This window comes from Rhinoraja longicauda, chromosome 4 (genome assembly GCF_053455715.1).
Source record: "Rhinoraja longicauda isolate Sanriku21f chromosome 4, sRhiLon1.1, whole genome shotgun sequence".
In the NCBI taxonomy this organism is placed as follows: domain Eukaryota; kingdom Metazoa; phylum Chordata; class Chondrichthyes; order Rajiformes; family Arhynchobatidae; genus Rhinoraja; species Rhinoraja longicauda.
Window position 1 is genome coordinate 11,211,739 of NC_135956.1, and position 24,194 is coordinate 11,235,932.

Consider the following 24,194-nt stretch of genomic DNA (forward strand, 5'->3'; position numbering starts at 1 on the left):
GCTCTAAAGCCCGTGGTTTTAAGACAATTAATTAATTATTAATTAATTAATTAATCAATTAATTAATTATTCATTTCCCTATGTTCTCTAAATCTCTGTAAAGCGTCTTTGAGTATATGAAAAGCGCTATATAAATAAAATGCATTATTATTATTATTATTAAATTGTGAGCACTTACCAAGTCCCCGTTTCAAATTTGTAATTCACTCTTTCGGGGTCTATAAACCTGTGGTCTGAACAGAAGAAAGGCATTACAAAGCTAAATATTTGACTCATTCATATTAATGCTTATAAAAATGTACTGAATCAATGGAACTTACTGTGCGGTTCAGAAATGATGGCTAGTACAATACTGGTTGCAGTCATAATATCAGAAACACCAAATTTGTAGGTGGCAGAATTATCTTCAAGATTTAGGTCTGCAAAGTAAAACTTATCAAGGAAAGATATTTGATGATAAATCTTTTAGTAATGATAACTGTGTATTAATAGTTTTATTTGCTTTTCTGGTATTGGAGAAGTGGGGAGGAAAGTTGAGGGAGGGGTATAATTCATAGGAGCAGAATTAGGCCATTCGGCCCTTTGAGTCTGCTCCGCCATTTGATCAGGGTTGATCGATTGAGTATCATTGAGTATTAATATTGCTTTCAAGAAAGACAATCATGAAATCAACACTTCCATAGTAGGACGAAGTTAGAATGAAGAGAAGGTGACACCAACATTGTGTAGGAAGGAACTGCAGATGCTGGTTTACACCGAAGATAGACACAAAACGCTGAAGTAACTCAGCGGGACAGGCAGCTTCTCTGGAGAGAAGGTACGGGTGACGTTTCGGGTCGAGACCCTTCTTCAGACTATCTTCTTAAGGGTCTGAAGATGGACCTCGACCCAAAACGTCACCCATTCCTTCTCTCCGGAGATGCTGCCTGTCCCGCTGAGTTACTCCAGCACTCTGAGTCTCTCTTGGGTGGCTCTAACATTGTTCTATTGTGTTTAGGGGAGGAAGGGCTATCATTCGGAAGAAGGGTCCGGACCTGAAACGCCACCTAGGTATGCACCCCACTCCCCACCCACAAGAGTGCTGCCTGGCCTGCCGAGTTACTCCAGCACTTTGTGTTTTTGTTTAGTAAACCGGCATCTGCAGTTTCTCGTTTCTCCAGTAAAGTCTGTTGGCGACTGTAAATGACAAGTCGTGTTGTGAGTCGTATTGCATGAGTTGAGGGCTTTATTTGTTTGTAAACAAATGATTGCCACGTTGGCCTGAGCACAAGTGTGAAATAATCTACGCATCAACTACATCGCATTGCAGCACCACAATCACGCACATTGTTCCCTGTGGAAGTGCACGGCATTATCGGACTGCAATGATCACTGTTTTTGTTTTGCAGAGGGCTTTTTAAACCACAAAACTCTTCGGGAAACATCGGATCTCCTTACTTAGACAATAGACAATAGGTGCAGGAGGAGGCCATTCGGCCCTTCGAGCCAGCACCGCCATTCAATGTGATCATGACTGATCATTCTCAATCAGTACCCCATTCCTGCCTTCTCCCCATACCCACTGACTCCGCTATCCTTAAGAGCTCTATCTAGCTCTCTCTTGAATGCATTCAGAGAATTGGCCTCCACTGCCTTCTGAGGCAGAGAATTCCACAGATTCACAACTCTCTGACTGAAAAAGGTTTTCCTCATCTCAGTTCTAAATGGCCTACCCCTTATTCTTAAACTGTGGCCCCTTGTTCTGGACTCCCCCAACATTGGGAACATGTTTCCTGCCTCTAACGTGTCCAACCCCTTAATAATTTATATCGGCGAAACCAAGCGCAGGCTCGGCGATCGCTTCGCTGAACACCTGCGCTCGGTCCGCATTAACAAAACTGATCTCCCGGTGGCCCAGCACTTTAACTCCCCCTCCCAATGGCCGATTCCACGACCAGCCCCTGGGGAAGAATAAAGAAACATTTACTAAGGATACGGTCCGACATGACATTGAGATCGACTTCGTGGAGGTCGGTAGCATCCGGGCAGCATTTCTTAAATTCTTTTTGTAGATCAAAGAAAGAATAGAAGCATTCTGGCAACGAAACATTCTGTCGGGGGGGGGGGGGAAAGAATACATGTAAACTGAAGCCATTTGTCCGTCTGAACACAAATCGATCACAACAGCGATTTCATAAGTTCATAAGTTCTCAGAGCAGAATTGGGCCATTTGGCCCATCAAGTCTACACCCCCATTCAATCATGGCTGATCTATCTCTCCCTCTCAACCCCATTCTCCTGCCTTCTCCCCATAACCCCTGACACCCGTACTAATCAAGAATCTATCTATCTCTGCCTTAAAAAATATCCATTGACTTGGATAGGCACAAAAAGCTGGAGTAACTCAGCGGGACAGGCAGCATCTCTGAAGAGAAGGAATGGGTGACATTTTGGGTCGAGACTCTTCTCCACTGACTTGGCCTCCACAGTCTTCTGTGCCAATGAATTCCACAGATTCACCACCTCTGACTATAGAAATTCCTCCTCATCTCCTTCCTAAAGGAACGTCCTTTAATTCTGAGGCTACGACCTCTGGTTCTGGACACTCCCACTCGTGGAAACATCCCACATCTCTTGATTTTTCAGCTTTCCCTTGAGTTTGTGCAAAAGTAGGACCCAACATCTTGTTATTTATTCAATATGTTTAATTAATTTTAAAAATACCATTACATGTTACGAAAACATATTTTTGAATGGGCTTGCCCATTGGAATTTGACGTTAGAATACTCTGTCATTAAGGTAACAGGGAGACCACAAGGATTGCAGATGCTGAAATCCATGAGTAAAACTCAGCTTGTAGGCAGGGCCGTCTTTACAGCATTATGGGCCCCGGGCAAAGCAGTGTACTGGGGCCCCTACGACAACTACTCACACGCACCCTCCCCGTCGCCCCCACCGTTACTCTCCCCCACCCCCCTTTCCCTACCAGCCCCCCCCTGTCGTGCCGGCGAAAAGCACTTACCGAAAAGCACTTAGCGATGGACTTAGGGTGCTACATTGTTGCGAAAAGCACTTACAGATCGCTGTGAGAAGCACTTAGGGATGGAAAAGCAAAGCACTTAGGGAGCTAATTGTTGCGAAACAGATCGCTGTGAGAAGCACTTAGGGATGGAAAATGTTGCGAAAAAAACACTTATGGACTGAAAATGTTGCGAAAAAAGCACTTATTGAACCTACATTTTTAAAGTAGTATTTATTTATTGCAAGTCACTTAACATACACAGATCAGCATGGGGCCCCTATGCTCGTGGGGCCCTGGGCAAGTGCCCATCAGGCCCATGCGTTAAGATGGCCCTGCTTGTAGGAAGAAACTGCAGATGCTGGTTTACACCGAAGATAGACACAAAATGTCAGAGTCCCTCAGCGGGACAGGCAGCATCTCTGCAGAGAAGGAATAGGTGATGTTTCAGGTCGAGACCCTTCTTCAGACTCAACTTGAGTTAAATGCAGTGTTGGAGAAACTCAGCCGGTCAGGCAGCATCTGTGGAGGGAATTGGATGAAGGACATTTGGGGTCAGGACCCTTCTTCAGACAGCGCCCTCCTCAAATGTAGGATGGGTCCCGACCCGAAACGTCATTTATCCTTTTTCTCCAGAGAGGCTGTCTGACTCGCTGAGTTACTCCTGCACTCTGTGTCTATCTTTGGTATAAACCAGCATCTGCAGTTCTTTGTTTCTCCACAAAAGCTGCTTAGCTCACTGTTCATAGATTCATACAGAGCAGAAACAGGCCATTTGGCCCAACCTGCCCACACCGACCAATATGTTTCAGCTACACTAGTTCCACCTGCTTGTGTTTGGCCCATATCCCTCCAAACCTGTCCTATCCATGTACCAGTCTAAATGTTTCTTAAACGCTGCAATAGAACCTGCCTCAACTACCTCCTCTGGCAGCTTGTTCCATACACCCACCACTCTTTGTATAAAGAAGTTACCCTTCAGGTTCCCATTAAATCTCTCCCGCCACCCCCCTCCTCACCCTAAACCTTATTCCTCCGGTTCTCGATTCCCCGAATCTGGGCAAGGGACTCTGCATTTACCTGGTCTGATCCTATCATTATCTTATACACCTCAAAAAGATCACCCCTCATCCTCCTGCGCTTCAAGGAATAAAGTCGCCGCCTGCTCAACCTCTCCCTATAGCTCAGGCCCTCGAGTCCTGCCAACATCCTCGTAAATCTTCTCTGCACCCTTTCCAGCCTGACGACATCTTTCCGAAAACATGGTGCCCAAAACTGAACACAATACTCTAAATGTGGTCGCCTCTCCAATGTCTTATATACTGTAACTGCAACATGGCCTCCCAACTTCAATACTCAGTTACTCCAGAACTTTGCGTTTTCCTTAATAAAAGTAAATAAACAAGTTTAACATATCCCAAAATGCTGGAGCACCTCAGCAGCACAGCCAACATCTTTGGAGAGAAGAAACGGATGATGTTTCGGGTCGAGACCCTTCTTCAGACTCCACACCTGACCACTGACAGGTGAAGTGAATAACATTGATTACCTTGTTACAATGGCACCTGTCAAGGGGTGGGATATATTAGGCAGCAAGTGACCAGTCAGTTCTTGAGATTGATGTGTTGGATGCAGGAGAAATGGACAGGAGTAAAGACCTGAGTGATTTTAGCACAGGCCAAATTGTTATGGCCAGACGACTGGGTCAGAGCATCTCTGAAATGGCAAGGCTTGTGGGGTGCTCCTGGTCAGCAGTGGTGAGTACCTACCGACAGTGGTCCGAGGAGGGCCAAACCACAAATCGGCGACAGGGTGTTGAGCGCCCAGGGCTCATAGATGCGCGACGGCAACAAAGGGTATCCCGTCTGGTCCAAACCGACAGGTCGACTGTGGCACAAGTCACAGAAAATTTTAATGGTGGTCACGGGAGGAATGTGTCACAATACACAGTGCATCGCACCCTGCTGCGTATGGGGCTGCATAGCCACAGACCGGTCAGAGTGCCCATGATGACATAATGTTTTGGCTCATCAGTGTATATTACAGACAGTGAGGGAGGCAGACAGACAATAAATGTAATGAAGCGCATACCTTGCGAGAGGCCTCGGGGTGGAAGACCTGACGTATATGTAGTTGACCATCTGTACATAGACAGAACGAAGTCCCCAATCCAATATTCAATTCACTGCTCACAGATTGATCGAACTATGCAAAAACAATTAGTGGTTATTTCCAAATATCCCTCTAGATTTGTCAGGAAGGGAGTTAAAATAAAAATCTCCGCTGAACACGAGGCATAAGGTCATAAGGGATTGGAGCAGAATTAGGCCATTTGGCCCATCATGTCTACTCTGCCATTCAATCATGGCTGATCTATCTCTCCCTCCTAACCCCATTCTCCTGCCTTCTCCCCATAACCCCTGACACCCATGCTTGGCATTTTCTATTCCTCAAGAAACTAAATTAAAATCACATTGATCAGCAGTCAACTGCTGATTTCGTTTACTCAGAATGTTGCTTGTTTTGCTTCATCTTAACTACATGTGGATCTTTAATGGAAATCTAATAACATTATTTGTATAGGAAGGAACCGCAGGTGCTGGTTTTCACCCAAGATAGACACAAAATGGTGGAGTAATTTGGTGGGTCAGGCAGCCTCTGGAGAAAAAGAATAGGTGACGTTTCGGGTCGAGACTCTCTGGAGAGTCAGAAACTCCCTCTCCCCTGACTCTCAGTTTGAAGATGGCTCTCGACCCGAAACGTTACCCATTCCTTCTCTCCAGAGATGCTGCCTGACTCGCTGAGTTACTCCAGCATTGGACACCAAAGCAATTTGTGTCCAATAACATTATTTTTTTACACAGAAATATTGTGCTCAATACTTTGCTCAAATGATTAGTCTTAGAGTTATACACATAGACAATTGGTGCAGGAGTAGGCCATTCGGCCCTTCAAGCCAGTACCACCATTCAATGTGATCATGGCTGATCATCTAAAATCAGTACCTCGTTCCTACCTTCTCCCCACATCCCTTCATTCAGCTAGCCCTAAGAGCTCTATCTAACTCTCTTTTGAATGCATCCAGTGAATCAGCCTCCACTCCTACAGCATGGAAAGGGCCCTTCGGCCCGACCTCGGTTTAGTTTGCTTACTGTCACATGTACCTAAGTACCGTGAAAACCGTTTGCTGTGTGCTATTCAGCCAGCCTAAAGACAATCGAGCCATTTGCAGTGTACAGATGCATGATAAGGGAATTTATTCACAAAATGCTGGAGTAACTCAGCGGGTCAGGCAGCATCTCTGGAGAGAAGGAATGGGTGACGTTTCGGGTCGAGAGCCTTCTTCAGACTGAGGTGCTGCCTGACCTGCTGTTACTCCAGCATTTTGTGAATAAATACCTTCGATTTGTACCAGCATCTGCAGTTATTTTCTTATACTACATGATAAGGGAATAACGTTTAGTGCAAGGTAAAGGCAGCGCAGATAGATGCTCCATCTGCACTAGACCCACCTGCCTGCGTTTGGCCCATATCCCTCCACACCTTTGCCATCCGTGTCCAAATGTATCCTACTTGTCCCAATGTCTCTTAAATGTTGTAGTAAAATGCATCGTAAACAGTCAACCCATTTTATTTTAAAGTGTGATACCGAACCCATGTATTTTCCCTGTCAAATTAGTGTTAATCCTATTAGAGACCGCAGAAAGATTAGATAAAGCTTTACGTGTTCGGTTGAATTTGCATGGGTGATTTGTTTGAGGCCTCAAAAGCCGTTTGTTGTAGCGTTGGCTGCACCGGCTGGCGACCTGTACAATACAGCTGTGTTGTGAGCAGACAGGTCGATGCGAAAAGAAAACTCAGGTCAACAAGTTTCTGAGTCTCCAAATGCAACGTTTACACGATAACCACAAACAACACGGAACAGGCGTCAATCACATTATATATATATATATATATATAATGTATAAAGTTTTAAAGTTTAAAAAGGAGATTAGATAGTTTGCTTAATATTATGTACAAAACTTAATTTCAGCTTTAACCAGGTTTGAAACTTGCATTACAGTGCTAGATTAAGAATAAGAAAATAACTGCAGATGCTGGTACAAATTGAAGGTATTTATTCACAAAATGCTGGAGTAACTCAGCAGGTCAGGCAGCATCTCAGGAGAGAAGGAATGGGCGACGTTTCGGGTCGAGACCCTTCAGAGTCAGAGCCCGAAACGTCACCCATTCCTTCTCTCCTGAGATGCTGCCTGACCTGCTGAGTTACTCCAGCATTTTGTGAATAAATAATTACAGTGCTAGATTAAACATTTCCTCCCTTTTGTCCATAACCCCGACAACAACCTTCAAAAATAGATCTGAATATCCAATAATATATCTAAATATAACATCTAGATATAATATCTAAATATCTCTAAATAATATCTAACCAATACATCTAACCAATACATCTAATATCTCTAAATAATATCTAACCAATACATCTAACTAATACATCTAATATCTCTAGATAATATATATAATTTAAAAAATAAGATCTAGCCATAAACAGAGCGGCTACATTTGATTAACAATCGCGTCTAAAATGTGTTCGCACCTAATTTCTCACAACTGATTTCTAACTTTGAGATGGGAATACCGGAAGGTGGGATCACTGACAAAATGCTCTTCCATTTTCTTCTCTTTCCGCCACCCCACCCCGTCCCGTCCCACCCCACCAAACAGGGACAAAGAAGGTGCAGTCCTCTGCTTTGTCGGGTGCCTGCGTTTGACACATACGTGGTTTAGAGAGAAAGGGGGAGAGGGAGAGAGGAGGGGGGGAGAAAAATAGAGGGGGGAGAGGGGGGGAAAGAGATGGGGAGAGAGAGGAGGGGGAGAGAAGAGGGGGAGAAGAGAAGAAGGGGGAAGAAGAGAAGAAGGGGGAGAGAGAGGGGGAAGAGAAGGAGGGGGAAGAGAAGAGGGGGGAAGAGAAGAGGGGGGAAGAGAAGAGGAAGGGGGGGAGATAGAGGGGGGAAGAGGGGGAAAATAAGAGAAGAGGGGAGGGGGAAGAGGGGAGGGGGAAGAGGGGAGGGGGAAGAGGGGAGGGGGAAGAGGGGAGGGGGAAGAGGGGAGGGGGAAGAGGGGAGGGGGAAGAGGGGAGGGGGAAGAGGGGAGGGGGAAGAGGGGAGGGGGAAGAGGGGAGGGGGAAGAGGGGAGGGGGAAGAGGGGAGGGGGAAGAGGGGAGGGGGAAGAGGGGAGGGGGAAGAGGGGAGGGGGAAGAGGAGGGGGGGAGCGCGATAGAGAGAGGGGGAACTAATTCTGCTGAAATTGGATTGATCCCCAGGCAATATATTAACAAAACAACTCGCTAAACAGCCTTGAACTGAAGGCGAGGGTAGACACAAAGTGCTGGGGTAACTCGGTGGCTGCACTGAGAGCGGCCCGTTCACCTGTTGAAGAACTTGATCCAAAGGTTTAGCTGTTGTCAGGTTCTCTGGAGTAACACCAGTTTGTTCAACGCACTGCTCCGTTAATTCCAAGTTATTGGGCTTCACCAAAACCTTGTGCACTTCTCCAGCCTAGAAAACGAACCAACAAAGTCTCTGATTACATGTCATCTTCTTAGTGAAGTGTGGGTTTTTGTTTTTGTGTGTGTGTTATTAAATCTCTGGCAATATGCGACGAGGAGCCCTCCTTGCACGTTGATTCAGAGGCAGACAGGTGATCGTTTTTCCTACCTTTTCGTTGAGCAAATCCACCACTTGCCACAACAAAAGTACCAGCTCTTTCTCATCCGACCCCAGCTTATCACCACGCGTCCCAGCAGTCGCCCCGAATAACACCACCAGGTAATCGAGAGACCCCGTCATGGTCACAAAGCGAAGTCACAACACGAGAAGCCAATCCACACCCCGAAAGTTCGCCCCACATCAACTGTCCACCTTCCGCAGGGAAAAGTACAAAAACAGAACTACCTACACTTAAGAAAAGCCTACACTAGGGAGATCGCTTGACTCTGTCGCTTGCGTTAAAACCTCATGCAAATCAGTGGCACCTCCTTTAGTACTTTTCCTCTCTCGTTCTCCCCTTCTCTCTTTCTCCCCCCACTCTCTCGTTCTCCCCCACTCTTTCTCCCCTTCTCTTTCTACCTCTCTCTCTCTCTCCCTCTCTTTCTCCCCTTCTTTCTCCCCCTCTTTCTCCCCCCCTCTCTCTCTCCTCTTCTCTCTTTCTCCCCTTCTCTCTTTCTCCCCTTCTCTCTTTCTCCCCCCTTCTCTCTCTTTCTCCCCCCCTCCTCTCACTCTTTCTCCCCCTTCTCTCTCTCCCTCTCTCTCTCTCTCTCTCTCTCTCTCTCTTTCCCTCCCTCCCTCTCTCTCTCTTTCTTTCCCTCCCTCCCTCCCTCTCTCTCTCTCTCTCTCTCTCTTTCCCTCTTTCCCTCCCTCCCTCCCTCTCTCTCTTGCATTTACCTGCCCACACCACGTGAGTTGGGGAAACAGATACCTGGCTCCCACAGAAGCTGAACCATTGGCTGTTCCCAGCGCAGGTACGTGGCAATGTGACCGGGCTTCAGAACAGCAGCACAACCGTGTGGGTTGTTTGTTCGGTTTGGGAGGGGGAAACCAGGATGCACATTCACCTGGCGCGACGTCAAAGTTAACGAGAGTCTTTTATTCTCATGGGTCCCGAAACGGAACAATGGAATTCAGACTTGTAGCAGCACAACAGATGTGTAAACATAGTAATCTGCAAAACCCATAATAAACAATTAAAGATGTTCAGCACATAAAATATAGGCCTCCCTCTATATAATCAATATAAAATCTCAAGTTCATATACATATGAGATATACTGAACTTTTCTTTGTTTATTATGGATTTTACAGAATCCATACTGTGTATGTATGTACATATAGATACATATATTACATAAGTAGATTTTACATTGGAACAGACAAAATGTAGAAATCTGTGTGTGTATATATATATATATATATATATATATATACAGACAAAATGTAGAAATCTGTATATATATACATCAGTAGATTTTACATTGGAACAGACAAAAAGTAGTCGTCTTCAGTCTGAAGAAGGGTCTCGACCCGAAACGTCACCCATTCCTTTTCTCCTGAGATGCTGCCTGACCCGCTGAGTTACTCCAGCATTTTGTGAATAAGACAAAATGTAGAAATCTGTGTGCGTATATATATATATATATATATACACACACATTTCTACATTTTGTCTGTTCCAATGTAAAATCTACTTATGTATATATATATATACAGATTTCTACATTTTGTCTGTATATATATATATATTTTGTATGTCTGTGTATATACATTTTGTCTATATATATAGACCTTTCTTTATCTTTTGACTGCTCCAATGTAAAATCTCCTCAAGGTTGTGTGTGTGTGTGTGTGTGTGTGTGTGTGTGTGTGTGTGTGTGTGTGTATATATATATATATATATATATATATATATATACATATATACACAACCTTAAGGAGATTTTACATTGGAGCAATCAAAAGATAAAGAAGGGTCTCGACCCAAAACGTCACCCATTCCTTCTCTCCAGAGATGCTGCCTGGCCCGCTGATTTACTCCAGCTTTTTGTGTCTATCTTTGATAGAAATAAGGAACTGCAGATACTGGTTTACCTGATTTTGCATCCAGCAGTGAAAAAATATATATAAATAAAACAAAAATAAAAACAAATAATATGCAGTGTCAGGGAACACAACGTCACATATTTAAACTTTAATTCGAGGAGCGTGAGTTCACTCAGTTTGGGTAAAAATGTGGAAGCAAGGAACTGCAGATGCTGGTTTAACTTGAGGTGATTTCCCAGTAGAACAGTAAATATGAAGAAAGAAGGAACTGCAGATGCTAGTTTGAGGAGATTTCACAGTGGCGCTATCAAAATGTGGAAACTAGGAACTGCAAGTGGTGCTGGTTTAACTTGAGATTTTGCATCGAGCAGTCAAAATGGAGAAACAAAGTATTAGCCTGAGAGTCCCTCCTGAAACGTCAACTGTCCATGTTCTCCAGGGATGCTGCCTGACCTGCTGAGTCTCGCACATTGCGTCTCGGTTTGGGTAAAAGTTAGTCACCATTATTATTTTAGCTGAGCTTGTGCATTAAACAATTTGGGAATGCCCTTCTTGGTTTTTGAGATGAGATCTAACTCTTTTCCCCCTCAAAAATCCAAGATCCTAGAGTTGTTATGAAACATGCACTTTCTTTAATTGTGAAAGATTTAGAGCAAATGAATTGGTGAGAGGAATTTCAATGGTTTCAGAGGTTATGGGGAGAAGGCAGGAGAATGGGTTTCGGAGGGAGAGATAGATCAGCCATGATTGAATGGCGGAGTAGACTTGATGGGCCGAATGGCCTAATTCTACTATTCCTTATGACATGACAATATACAATAGGTGCATGAGGAGGCCATTTGGCCCTTCGAGCCAGCACCGCCATTCAATGTGATCATGGCTGATCATTCTCAATCAGTACCCCGTTCCCGCCTTCTCCCCATACCCCCTGACTCCGCTATCCTTAAGGCTCTATCTAGCTCTCTCTTGAATGCATTCAGAGAATTGGCCTCCACTGCCTTCTGAGGCAGAGAATTCCACAGCTTCACAACTCTCTGACTGAAAAAGGTTTTCCTCATCTCAGTTCTAAATGGCCTACCCCTTATTCTTAAACTGTGGCCCCTTGTTCTGGACTCCCCCAACATTGGGAACATGTTTCCTGCCTCTAATGTGTCCAACCCCTTAATAATCTTATATGTTTCGATAAGATCCCCTCTCATCCTTCTAAATTCCAGTGTATACAAGCCTAGTCGCTCCAGTCTTTCAACATATGACAGTCCCGCCATTCCGGGAATTAACCTAGTAAACCTACGCTGCACGCCCATGGCCCATGCACCATGGTTCAATGGTGCTTTATTTGTCACGTATACAACCGCACGGTGACATTATTTTTGCATATTTACACATGTGGGCACTGCTATGTTTTGGTGCCATTTCCAAAGTCCGGTCCTCCCGCCCACTTGGTCTGCTAGAGCGGCTCCCGATCCAGGTAGGCCACAGGCTCCTGCCGGGCCTTCCTCTGCTGCCTTAGACCAGATCGGCCCGTGAACGGATGTCCCTCTCTGAAGATCAAGGGAACTGAAGTGTCAGATTCTAAAGTGTCCCGACCCAAAACGTCATGTATCCATGTTAGAGTCATAGTGATACAGTGTGGAAACAGGCCATTCGGCCCAACTTGCCCACACTGGCCAACATGTCCCAGCAACACTAGTCTCACCTGCCCACGTTTGGTCCATGTCCCTCCAAACCTGTCCTATCCATATACCTGCTTAACTGTTTCTTAAATGTTGGGATTGTCCCAGCCTTAACTACCTCCTCTGGCAGCTTGTTCCATACACCCACCACCCTTTGTGTGGAAAAAGTTACCCCTTACATTCCTATTAAATTGTGGTTTCGCCTTCACCTTAAACCTATGCCCTTTGGTCCTCGATTAACCTACTCTGTCCAAAAGATTCTGTGCATCTACCCAATCTATTCCTCTCATGATATTATGTTCTCCAAGGATGCCACCTGTTCCGCGGAGTTACTCCAGCATTTTGTGTCTTACATTGATATCATGTGTTACAATACAAAGCAAGGAGTGGAAGACAATTCCCCTTGACCCCAAACACATGCAGCCTAAATGCAGATAGAACAGTCACAGGATGATTGACCATTTAAATCTGGAGGCTGCTAGATGTCTCCTTAATAGTCAGTAATGTTATTTTTAAACACAACCATTGATCTTGGGAAACGAGACATTGAGTAAATGCATTTACACAGCACAGCCTGAAGAAGGGTTCTGACCCAAAGGTTCACCTATCCATGATCTCCAGAAATACTGTCTGACCCACTGAGTCGCGGGATTTTCTCCGCCCGGCGGGGGCTTCAATGTCGGGAGCCCTGACCACCCCGACGTGGCAACTTCATCAGCCTGACCGCGGGAGAAGACGGCAGGGGAAGGGAAAAGACATTCTGGCCTTCCATCACAGTGAGGAGGTGACTGGATGAGACTCACTATGATGGATGTTTCTTTTGTTTGGTGTTATTTTATGATTGTATGTGTTATTGCATTTTTATTGATTATTCTTATTGGTCTTATTGTTGAACTGCGGGTAATTTTTCATTTCACTGCACATTTATGTGTATGTGACAAATAAATGACTATTGACTATTGAGTGGCTCCATAAAAACATAGAAAATCGGTGTGGGACTAGGCCATTTGGCCCTTTGAGCCAGCACCGTCATTCAATACGATCATGGCTGATCATCCAAAATCAGTACCCCGTTCCTGCTTTTTCCCCATAATCCCTTGATTCCGTTAGCTCTAAGAGCTAAATCTACCTCTCTCTTGAAAACATCCAGTGAATTGGCCTCCACTTCCTTCTGTGGCAGAGAATTCCACACAGATTCACAACTCTCCGGGTGAAAACGTTTTTCCTCATCTCGGTCCTGAATGGCCTACCCCTTATTCTTAAGCTGTGATCCCTGGTACTCCAGCGCGTTGTGTCTTCTCTTACACAGCACAGCTGTGGAGCCAGGAGGAAGATGTCTTTCTTCCAAGTACAGGTCCACCACCGATTCTGCACGTTCACCCTACGACCGCATGGGTTTCCCCCCAGATTCCTCCCACATCAAAGACATGTGCGTTTGTATGTTAAGTGGCCTCTGTAGATTATGTCTACACATGTGAAAGTGGAATAACATAGAACAAATGTGAAAGGGTGGTTGATGGTTGGCGTGGACTCGGTGGGCAGGAGACTCTGTGCATCTACCCGATCTCTTCCTCTCATAAACCTCTTTGTGTTTCCAAGTTATCAGGCAACTGAATCATCCTATCACTACTAGGGAGCAATCCTGCACTGCTATCTACCTCATTGGAGACCCTTGGAGTATCTTGAATCGGACTTTATCTTGCAGTAAACGTTATTCCCTTATTATGTACAAAATTATGAGAGCAATAAATCGGGTAGATGCACAGAGTCTCTTGGCCAGAGTAGGGGAATCGAGGACCAGAGGACATAGGTTCAAGGTGAAGGGGAAAAGATTTAATAGGAATCTGAGGGGTAGGGTTGCCTACTTCCTCACTCCCAAATACGGGACAAGGTGACGTCAACACCACGCGCCCCACGTGACCTCACCCAGTCAGCGGCCAAGTGCTTCCGCTCCACCAATGGCGGCCGTCCGGGCGGGAGGCGGGTTGCTACGCAACCTGCAGATTCCGGGTGCAGGGGGTTTGGAACCGTCCGGGCCGCGTTCGAATCAAGCCATCAGTGGACCATGCATGGGCTGAAGGACACAAAATAGACAATAGACAATAGACAATAGGTGCAGGAGTAGGCCATTCAGCCCTTCGAGCCAGCACCGCCATTCAATGCGATCATGGCTGATCACTCTCAATCAGTACCCCGTTCCTGCCTTCTCCCCATACCCCCTCACTCCGCTATCCTTAAGAGCTCTATCCAGCTCTCTCTTGAAAGCATCCAACGAACTGGCCTCCACTGCCTTCTGAGGCAGAGAATTCCACACCTTCACTACTCTCTGACTGAAAAAGTTCTTCCTCATCTCCGTTCTAAATGGCCTACCCCTTATTCTTAAACTGTGGCCCCTTGTTCTGGACTCCCCCAACATTGGGAACATGTTTCCTGCCTCTAATGTGTCCAATCCCCTAATTATCTTATATGTTTCAATAAGATCCCCCCTCATCCTTCTAAATTCCAGTGTATACAAGCCCAATCGCTCCAGCCTTTCAACATACGACAGTCCCGCCATTCCGGGAATTAACCTAGTGAACCTACGCTGCACGCCCTCCATAGCAAGAATATCCTTCCTCAAATTTGGAGACCAAAACTGCACACAGTACTCCAGGTGCGGTCTCACCAGGGCCCGGTACAACTGTAGAAGGACCTCTTTGCTCCTATACTCAACTCCTCTTGTTACGAAGGCCAACATTCCATTGGCTTTCTTCACTGCCTGCTGTACCTGCATGCTTCCTTTCATTGACTGATGCACTAGGACACCCAGATCTCGTTGAACTCCCCCTCCTCCTAACTTGACACTTGAGCCCGCGAAAGCAAACGCCCAGCGATTTTCTAAAACAAATCATAGGGATGTGGTTAAACTGAACTTGGGTGTGGATTACCGAGGTGTTTTTGCTTGTTTGGATGGATATATGAACATCGCACTGGAACAGACAGAAGAATATGTGAACGGTCAGCTTAAGAACAAATATGGAGATGCATTTATTCGAGGCAACAACGTGTTGTACATCAGCACACAGAAGAGAAGACTTTAGATGATGTTGTAGACTGAAGATTGATTTTTGATTTGAAAGGCATAATTTTTTTAATGTAACAAAACTTTTCTTTAACTCTTTTGAAAAATTTAGTTTTCTACATTATATAACTGGTGGTTTCTCAATCAAGAATGATTTAATCCATATCTTAGTTTGGTTTACCAGATAATGGCTGTGATGTATGTGTCAAATGTGATGTCTTATTCTAACTGGTACTGGCCTATTTTGGAAGTATTGTATACAATTAAAGGAACATGCATATTTGGATAGAGCCGGGGGGGTGGAGGGGGCTTGGAGGCGGGCACGAGTGCACTTTCCTTGACCAGTTTTATTTTGCTGACGTGGAATGTAGGGTGAACCCTTAATGACCTGGGGAGTTGTAGACGGACCGAAACAGGGTTAATGACTTTCGAAATGGGAAATGGACCCACGAACCTTGGAGCCAGCTTTCTGGCGTGGACGTGAAGTGGCAAGTCCTTTGTAGACAGCCATACCTTCTGGCCTGGGCGATAATGCGGAGCGCATCTGCGGTGGCGGTCGGCTGCCGCTTTCATCCGGGACTGACCCCGGAGAAGAACCCTCCGAGCTCCGTCCCAGATTCGGCGACAGCGTCGGATCATGGCGTGGGCAGAAGGCACCGTCACCTCACCCTCATAAGCCGAGAACAAGGGGGGCTGGTAGCCGTAGACACACTGGAAGGGTGTGAGTCCCGTGGCAGCCGTAGGAAGCGTGTTGCGTGCGTACTCGACCCAGATGAGATGGTCGCTCCAGGTGGTCTGGTTCTGCGCGATCAGACAGCGCAAGCAGGTCTCGAGCTCCTGGTTCATCCGCTCAGTCTGGCCATTGGATTGCGGATGGTAACCAGATGACAGGCTGACGGTGGCACCTATGAGGGAACAAAACTCACTCCAAAACTTGGACACAAACTGAGGACCTCGGTCCGAGACAATGTCTGTAGGGAAACCATGGATACGGAAAACGTGAGACATCATTACCTCTGCCGTCTCTTTGGCAGAGGGGAGCTTGGCCACAGCGATAAAATGTACCATCTTTGAAAATCGGTCTACCACCGTCAGGACAGTTGTGTTACCTTTGGAAGCCGGCAACCCAGTAACAAAGTCAATGGAGATGTGGGACCAGGGCCTCTGAGGGACTGAAAGTGGGTGCAGCAGGCCCGCTTGGGCTTGTCTGGAGGGCTTGCTCCTTGCACAGACAGGGCAGGCGGCCACATATTCAGCTACATCCTTCTCAAGTGAAGGCCACCAAAAACGCTGTTTAACCACAAAAACAGTTCTCTTGGCACCTGGATGGCATGTGAGCAGGGACGTGTGAGCCCAGTGGATTACCTGGGGGTGCAATGTCACAGGAACAAACAAACAGTTAGTAGGACAGCCACTCGGTGCTGGAGTCTCATCATTAGCCTGCTTCACATCTGTTTCGATCTGCCAAGACACCGCTCCTACCACACGGTTAAGTGGCAGGATGGGTTCGGGTTCTCTGGTATCAGGTTCAGGGTCATAAAGTCGGGACAGGGCGTCTGCTTTTGTGTTCTGGGAACCGGGCCTGTAAGACAGAGAAAAGTTGAACCTACTAAAAAACAGAGTCTCTTGGCTTTACGGATGTATTCCAGGTTCTTGTGATCTGTCCATACCAGAAAAGGCTGCTCAGCCCCCTCCAGCCAGTGCCTCCACTCCCCCAATGCGGCTCTGACCGCCAGCAGTTCTTTGTTTCCAACATCGTAATTTTTTTCTGCGGGGGTCAACTTACGTGACAGGTAGGCGCAGGGATGAATCCGGTTGTCCTTCTCCGCTCTCTGGGAAAGTACCGCCCCAATCCCCTCGTTGGAGGCATCCACCTCCACAATGAAGTGTCTCTGGGGATCTGGGATGGTCAGAACAGGAGCGTTGGTGAACAATGTTTTGAGGCGCTGGAAGGCGGCTTCGGCCTGAGGATTCCACTGGAACTGGGTCTTGGAAGACGTGAGAGAGTACAGAGGAGCAGCAGCAGCACTGAAGTCTCTAATAAAACGTCTGTAAAAGTTTGCAAATCCGAGAAACTGTTGCACCTTCTTTCTGTTAGTGGGGGTGGGCCAATTGGCCACCGCACTGACCTTACCAGGGTCCATCTGGATGTGGTCGGCCGATATAATGTAGCCCAGAAAGGACATTGTGTCTGCGTGGAAGTCGCACTTCTCGGCCTTCACATACAGACGGTTAGCTAAGAGCTTCTGCAACACACACTTGACATGACGCTCATGAGACTGTATGTCTGGAGAGAAGATAAGAATGTCATCAAGGTAGACAAAAACACACTCATTGAGAAATTCCCTGAGGACCTCGTTCATAAAAGCTTGGAAGACTGCGGGGGCATTGGTTAACCCGAACGGCATCACCAAATACTCGTAGTGCCCGTTAGGGGTGTTAAACCCAGTTTTCCACTCATCCCCCTCTCTGATTCTCACTAGATGGTATGCATTTCATAAGTCTAGTTTAGTGAATACTTTGGCTTTGTGCAACAGTTCAAAAGCAGAAGACATCAAAGGAAGTGGGTAACGATTCTTGATCGTAATCTCGTTTAGGAAGCTGTAATCTATGCAGGGACGAAGTGACCCATCTTCCTTGCCCACAAAGAAAAACCCCGCACCTGCTGCCGAGGAGGACGGGCGAATAATGCCCGTCCTCAGGGAGGACTCAATGTACTCATCCATCGCCTTCCTCTCGGGGCCGGATATGGAGTACAGTCGTCCCTTGGGAATAGGGGCCCCCGGCAGCAGGTTGATAGCGCAGTCGAAAGGTCGATGAGGAGGTAGGGTGGTGGCCCTGGACTTGTTGAACACCTCCTTCAGTTCATGGTAACATGGTGGAACCTTCGACAGATCGGGATAGTCATCAACATCATTAGAAATCTTTATTTCTTCAGATTTAAGAACATTTATTCCCAAAACCGCCCCGATCTTCCCGTAACTCACCCCTTTGTTCACTGGTTCAACAAGACATGATTGTGTGCACTCAACCCCCCATCGTCTGATCTTACCAGATCGCCAATCAATCTGAGGATTGTGTTTCTGCAGCCAAGGGAAACCAAAGACCAAGGGATGTTGAGCTGAGTCAAACAAGTGAAAAGACATTATCTCCACATGGTTAGCATTGAACATGACTTTGACAGGTTCTGTACGATGAGTTATCTCAAACAACTGACGTCCATCTAAAGCGCTCGCCACAATAGGTTGCAACAAGGGCACAGATTTAACCTTACACGATCGAGCTAGAGTCCAGTCCATGAGACTCTCGTCGGCTCCGGAGTCGATCAAAACCCTCCGAGTCACAATTTGCTGATTCAGAGTGAGGGTGGCCTGTGTCAGAGGTCGAGGGGGTAAGTCCGAAACGGGGAATTGGCTCACCAGTGTCCTCCTTTTCACTGGTGAGCCACCCCTTTTACTGAGCAGTCGGCCAGACGGTGTCCTTGTTGACCGCAGTAAAAGCAGGCTCCGTCCTTCAAGCGGCGCTGTCGCTGTTCCGGAGTCAGCCTGGTTCGTCCTAGCTGCATGGGTTCCTCCGACGGCTGAGAGGACGCTGTTTTCTCCGGCCAGCGATGGACAGGGAACGATGACTTCTTCGGTGTGAAGGACCCGGAGGAGCGCCTCTGGTGATTGGGAGGACGATCAGCAGCCTGGTGTCTTTCCTTTCCCTTTATCCTGTTATCGACACGAATAGCCCTGGTAATTAATGTCTCTAGATCACTGGGTAACTCAAAAGGTGAAAGTCTGTCCTTTATAGCCTCCGACAACCCATTCATGAATGCATCCACTTGTGCAGGCATATTCCACCCACTGTCTGTTGCAAGGGTTCGGAAGTCAATGGCATAGTCTATCACTGGGCGAGTGTTCTGTTTTAGCTGCAGTAAGACTCGGGAAGCTTCCTTAGCAGAGGAAGTGTGATCAAAAATACTGCTAAATGTTCTTTGGAAGAGGTCTAGATCCTGACAGACTGTGGAGCCCCGAGACCACTCCGCAGTGGCCCATGCTGCGGCTCGTCCCGTCAAATGGGACACAATAAATGCTACCCTGGCCTGGTCTGAGGGGAAGTGTGCAGGGTTATGCTTGAAGTGGAGATCACATTGTACAAGGAATGATCTACAATTCTCCGAGTCTCCAGAGAACTTATCTGGTGAAGCCAGGCGTAGAATCAGCGTGGGGTTCGCAGGCGTGGCCGGAACAGCAGGCGGATGGCCGGCTGAAGGTTCAACGTGAGCCAGTGGAGAAGCTGCCGAAGTTGGGTCGAGACGAGCCAGAACCTGATGGAGTTGTACAGCGAGGTGGTTAATCTGGGTCGTCACTGATGACTGGAACTCGCCTGTCTATCGTTCAGCTCACGCACCCCGTGACTGACTGAGCGCAGCTGCTCCTCCTGGTGCTGGATCTTAGTGCCCTGGTTGGCAAGGGCTGATTTCCAAATCTTAGAGTCGGCTGAGTCCATATTATGGCCAGTTCGTTCTGTTATGCTCTGGGGCACACAGGAACTGGACTCAAACGCACGACTCACACACAAGAGTCAATTTGGAGAAAATAAAGGCGTTCTTTAATTTTCACATTAAAGAACACTGCGATTCGAACCAAAAACTCTAAACTTACTCAGCTACAAAAACATTAGTTACAAAAATTATTTACTAGCTATACTACGACCGAGAGCACATGAATCAGAGCACATGAATCACAATACGAACTGGCACAGGACAAAGGGAGGCGTGGACTATATATACATGAGGTAAGGGCACACAGGTGGAAACAATCAAGGCAGGGCTGACAATTACAATGGCAGGAAGTCAAGGGACCTGAAATGAGAATCTAAACACAGAACATGACACAAGACTAACAGATATGACGGGACATTACAAAGCCAAATTATTGCTGAAATCATTGTGCATAAAGGACTTGATGTACATGTAAAAAAATCCTCCCTTAGGCTTAGACTGTCCGGAGTTAAAATGTTCGAACCTAGAATGTCGGGGCCTACAGCATTGGGGCCTACAGTGTCCGGGCCTACAGCACCCCGGCCTATAATGCACCCCGGGCCTAATACGGGACAAGGGCGGGACTAATACGGGACAAGGGCGGACCTGTACAGGACAAAACAATTTAGCCCAAAATACGGGATGTCCCGTCTTACGGGACAGTTGGCAACCCTACTGAAGGGTAACAGGCCCTTCGGCCCAACTCGCCTACACTGGCCAACAATGCCCCAGCTACACTAGTCCCACTTGCCTGTGCTTGGTCCATATCTCTCCAAACCTGTCCTATCCATGTACCTGTCTTAATTGTTTCTTAAATGATGGGATCGTCCCTGTAACCTTTTCACACAAAGGGTGGTGGGTGTATGGAACAAGCTGCCAGAGGAGGTAGTTGAGGCTGGCACTCCCATCGTTTAAGAAACAGTGTAGACACTAGACAGGTCTACAACACAAAACAGATAGGGACAAATAGAGCTGCAAGGTTTACCGTTGGTGATTACAGTAGGGTGTCCAGTATCACTAAAATTCTTGCTGATCTTGAGTGGGAAACGCTTCAAGCCCGTCGGACCAAATTACGCCTGACGACCATCCATAAAGAAACGCACGGTTTTATTCCAAGCGACATCAAAAGTCATCTTCAATCTGCAAATTCATCCAGACAGTCAAAGACCAGGCAATACAACATCATCCCAACAAGTAAAAACTGTCACGGCTATTCACTGCACCCAAAGACAATTCGCGAATGGAATCATCTCCACCGTGACATTGGCACTGCACCCGACGCTAAGACCTTCAAGACCAAGTTGGAAACAATCGATATTGAGACGTTGACCTTTAATATTTAACTAGACAAAGTGGACCTGTTGGGCCCAAACCTCTCCTGCATTGGTGCAGCACCCTGTCCTCCCCCCCCTCCCCTCTCTCCTCAACCCCCCCCTCTCCCCTCTCCCCTCTCCCTTCTCCCCCACTCCCCCCTTCCCTCCTCCCTCCCTTTTAAACTTTAAAATGTGAATAACTTTAAAAATATAACACCGATTTCAATAAAACTACTGGCATTATCTCTAAAGTAACAACGGTGAGTAAGGTGGGCATAAAATTGTCGCGCTATCGTGTACCGGTTTGGCTGAAGTTCAGTCACAAACAAGATAACAAACGAGAGTTTTAGTATATAGATTGCGACTTGGCACATGACCCTCCTAACGTATGCGACAACCAGGCAGTGATGGTGATTATGCGTCAAGATACAGGTACGGTGGCGCAGCGGTAGAGTTGCTGCCTTACAGCGAATGCAGTGCCGGAGACTCTGGTTCGATCCTGACTACGGGCGCCGTCTGTACGGAGTTTGTACGTTCTCCCCGTGACCTGTGTGGGTTTTCTCCGAGATCTTCGGTTTCCTCCCGCACTCCAAAGACGTACAGGTATGTAGGTTAATTGGCTGGGCAAATGTAAAAATAAAATAAAAGATTGTCCCTAGTGGGTGTAGGATAATGTTAGTGTGCGGGGATCGCTGGGCGGCGCAGACTCGGTGGGCCGAAGGGCCTGTTTCTGCGCTGTATCTCTAAATCTAAATGGATAGGACAGGTTGGGAGGGATACGGACCAAGTGTAGGCAGGTGGGACTAGTGTGGCTGGGACAACTTTGTGTGGGCAAGTTGGGCCCAAGGGCCAGTTTCCACACTGTATCACTGTGAGAATGATCAGCCATGATCACATTGAATGGTGGTGCTGGCTCCAATGGCCTACTCCTGCACCTATTGTCTATTGACCCTCTGGACACTGGGTGGCCTTTGTTCTGGTCGTTGTCCCCAGTGCTGGGGCTGGGAGTGGGGCCGAGCATGCGCAGTGCCCCACTACAACAACAACCCGACAGGAAGTGACGGAGGGGGCGGGGCGGGGCGGGGGCGGAAGTGAGCGAGGGGCCGTCATGGCGGACGCAGTGGCCGAGCTGCTCTTCCTCGACACCTTCAAACACAGCAACTCCGAGGTACGGTCAGTCCCCGCCTCACCCACCACCGGTCCCCATTGACTGCAGCGTGTTCGCGGCTCACTGCAGCCGCCGATGGTGGAGATTACAACCGGGATTTAAAAACAACAACAGCAGCAACAACAACAACACGCAGAGCAGAGGGGACAGAAGCGCCCGGGATACTCAGCGGGTCCGGGCAGCCTCCGTGGGGAGAGGAGAGGAGCGGCGGGGTCTGCTATCCCTCCCCCTGCTCCATCCATCAAGGCAGAACCGGGCCTTAGTTAGAATTCAAACCGCACCGAGCGAGGAAAGCAGGCGGGCGTGGAGAACAAAAGGAGACGTCTCTGACTCTGCGCCCCCTGTGATGGAGGGCAGGAGGGGTTAAAGCTTCACTCGCAGTGGTGCTACTGGCAGAAATAGTGTGTAACCGACACTAGTAATGGTGTTACTGGCAGAAATAGTGTGCAAACGACGCGAGTATTGGTGCTACTTTCTGAAATAGTATGTAAACGACACTAGTATTGGTGCTACTGGCAGAAATAGTGTGTAATTGACGCTAGTATTGGTGAAATAATGTGTAAATTGGTGTTACTGACAGAAATAGTGTGTAAATGACGCTAGTAATGGTGCTATGGCAGAAATAGTGTGTAAACGACACTAGTATTGGTGTTACTGGCAGAAATAGTGTAAACAACATTAGTATTGGTGCTACTGGCAGAAATAGTGTGCAAACTGCACTAGTATTGGTGTTACTGGCAGAAATAGTGTGCAAACGACACTAGTATCGGTGCTACTGGCAGAAATAGTGTGTAAATGACACGAGTATTGGTGCTACTGGCAGAAATAGTGTAACCGACACTAGTATTGGTGCTACTGGAAGAAATAGTGTGTAAATGACACTAGTATTGGTGCTACTGGCAGAAATAGTGTAACCGACGCTGGTATTGGTGCTACTGGCAGAAATAGTGTGCAAATGACACTAGTATTGGTGCTACTGGAAGAAATTGTGTAAACGACACTAGTATTGGTGCTACTGGCAGAAATAGTGTGCAAACGATACGAGTATTGGTGCTACCGGCAGAAATAGTGTGCAAACGAAGCGAGTATTGGTGCTACTGGCAGAAATAGTGTGTAAACGACACTAGTATTGGTGCTACCGGCAGAAATAGTGTGCAAACGAAGCGAGTATTGGTGCTACTGGCAGAAATAGTGTGTAAACGACACTAGTATTGGTGCTACTGGCAGAAATAGTGTGCAAACGACACTAGTAATGGTGCTACTGACAGAAATAGTGTGCAAACGACGCGAGTATTGGTGCTACTAGCAGAAATAGTGTAAACGACACTAGTATTGGTGCTACTGGCAGAAATAGTGTGCAAACGTTGTGAGTATTGGTGCTACTGGCAGAAATAGTGTGTAAACGACACTAGTATTGGTGCTACTGGCAGAAATAGTGTGTAAACGACACTAGTATTGGTGCTACTGGCAGAAATAGTGTGTAAATGACGCTAGTATTGGTGTTACTGGCAGCAATAGTGTGTAAATGACGCTAGTATTGGTGTTACTGGCAGAAATAGTGTGTAAACGACATTCGTAATGGTGTTATTGGCAGAAATAGTGTGTAAACCACGCGAGTATTGGTGTTACTGGCAGAAATAGTGTGTAAACGACACTAGTATTGGTGCTACTGGCAGAAATAGTGTGTAAACGACACTCGTAATGGTGTTACTGGCAGCAGAGGTGTGTAAATGACGCTAGTAATGATGTTACTGACGAATAGTGCAAATGACACTAGTATTGGTGCTACTGACAGAAATAGTGTGTAAATGATGCTAGTAATGGTGTTATTGGCAGAAATAATTTGTAAACAACG

At 46.9% G+C, this 24,194-nt stretch overlaps 2 protein-coding genes and 1 pseudogene across 5 annotated transcripts in view; 2 read left to right on the forward strand and 1 right to left on the reverse strand.

Annotated features, from left to right (window-relative positions):
- esrp1 (epithelial splicing regulatory protein 1) overlaps positions 1-8,851 on the reverse strand; it is an 86,840-nt gene extending 77,989 nt beyond the window's left edge. Inside the window, exons 1-6 of the mRNA XM_078398409.1 lie at positions 8,720-8,851; positions 8,432-8,560; positions 5,091-5,204; positions 1,976-2,090; positions 321-419; positions 179-233 (exon numbers count right to left, since the gene is read on the reverse strand). Of these exons, the coding sequence (XP_078254535.1) occupies positions 179-233; positions 321-419; positions 1,976-2,090; positions 5,091-5,204; positions 8,432-8,560; positions 8,720-8,851 (644 nt within the window). The remainder of the gene's footprint in view (positions 1-178; positions 234-320; positions 420-1,975; positions 2,091-5,090; positions 5,205-8,431; positions 8,561-8,719) is intronic.
- A 4,809-nt stretch (positions 8,852-13,660) lies between these two features.
- Positions 13,661-15,397, forward strand: LOC144592995 (U6 snRNA-associated Sm-like protein LSm6 pseudogene; annotated as a pseudogene).
- A 6,845-nt stretch (positions 15,398-22,242) lies between these two features.
- virma (vir like m6A methyltransferase associated) overlaps positions 22,243-24,194 on the forward strand; it is a 73,327-nt gene continuing 71,375 nt past the window's right edge. For 3 of the 4 annotated variants that reach the window (XM_078397176.1, XM_078397175.1, XM_078397177.1), the window contains exon 1: positions 22,267-22,339. In XM_078397176.1, the coding sequence (XP_078253302.1) occupies positions 22,280-22,339 (60 nt within the window). In that variant the 5' untranslated portion in view covers positions 22,267-22,279. Of the gene's footprint in view, positions 22,340-24,194 lie in introns of all 4 variants that reach the window. The other variant, XM_078397178.1, reaches the window with a different exon arrangement.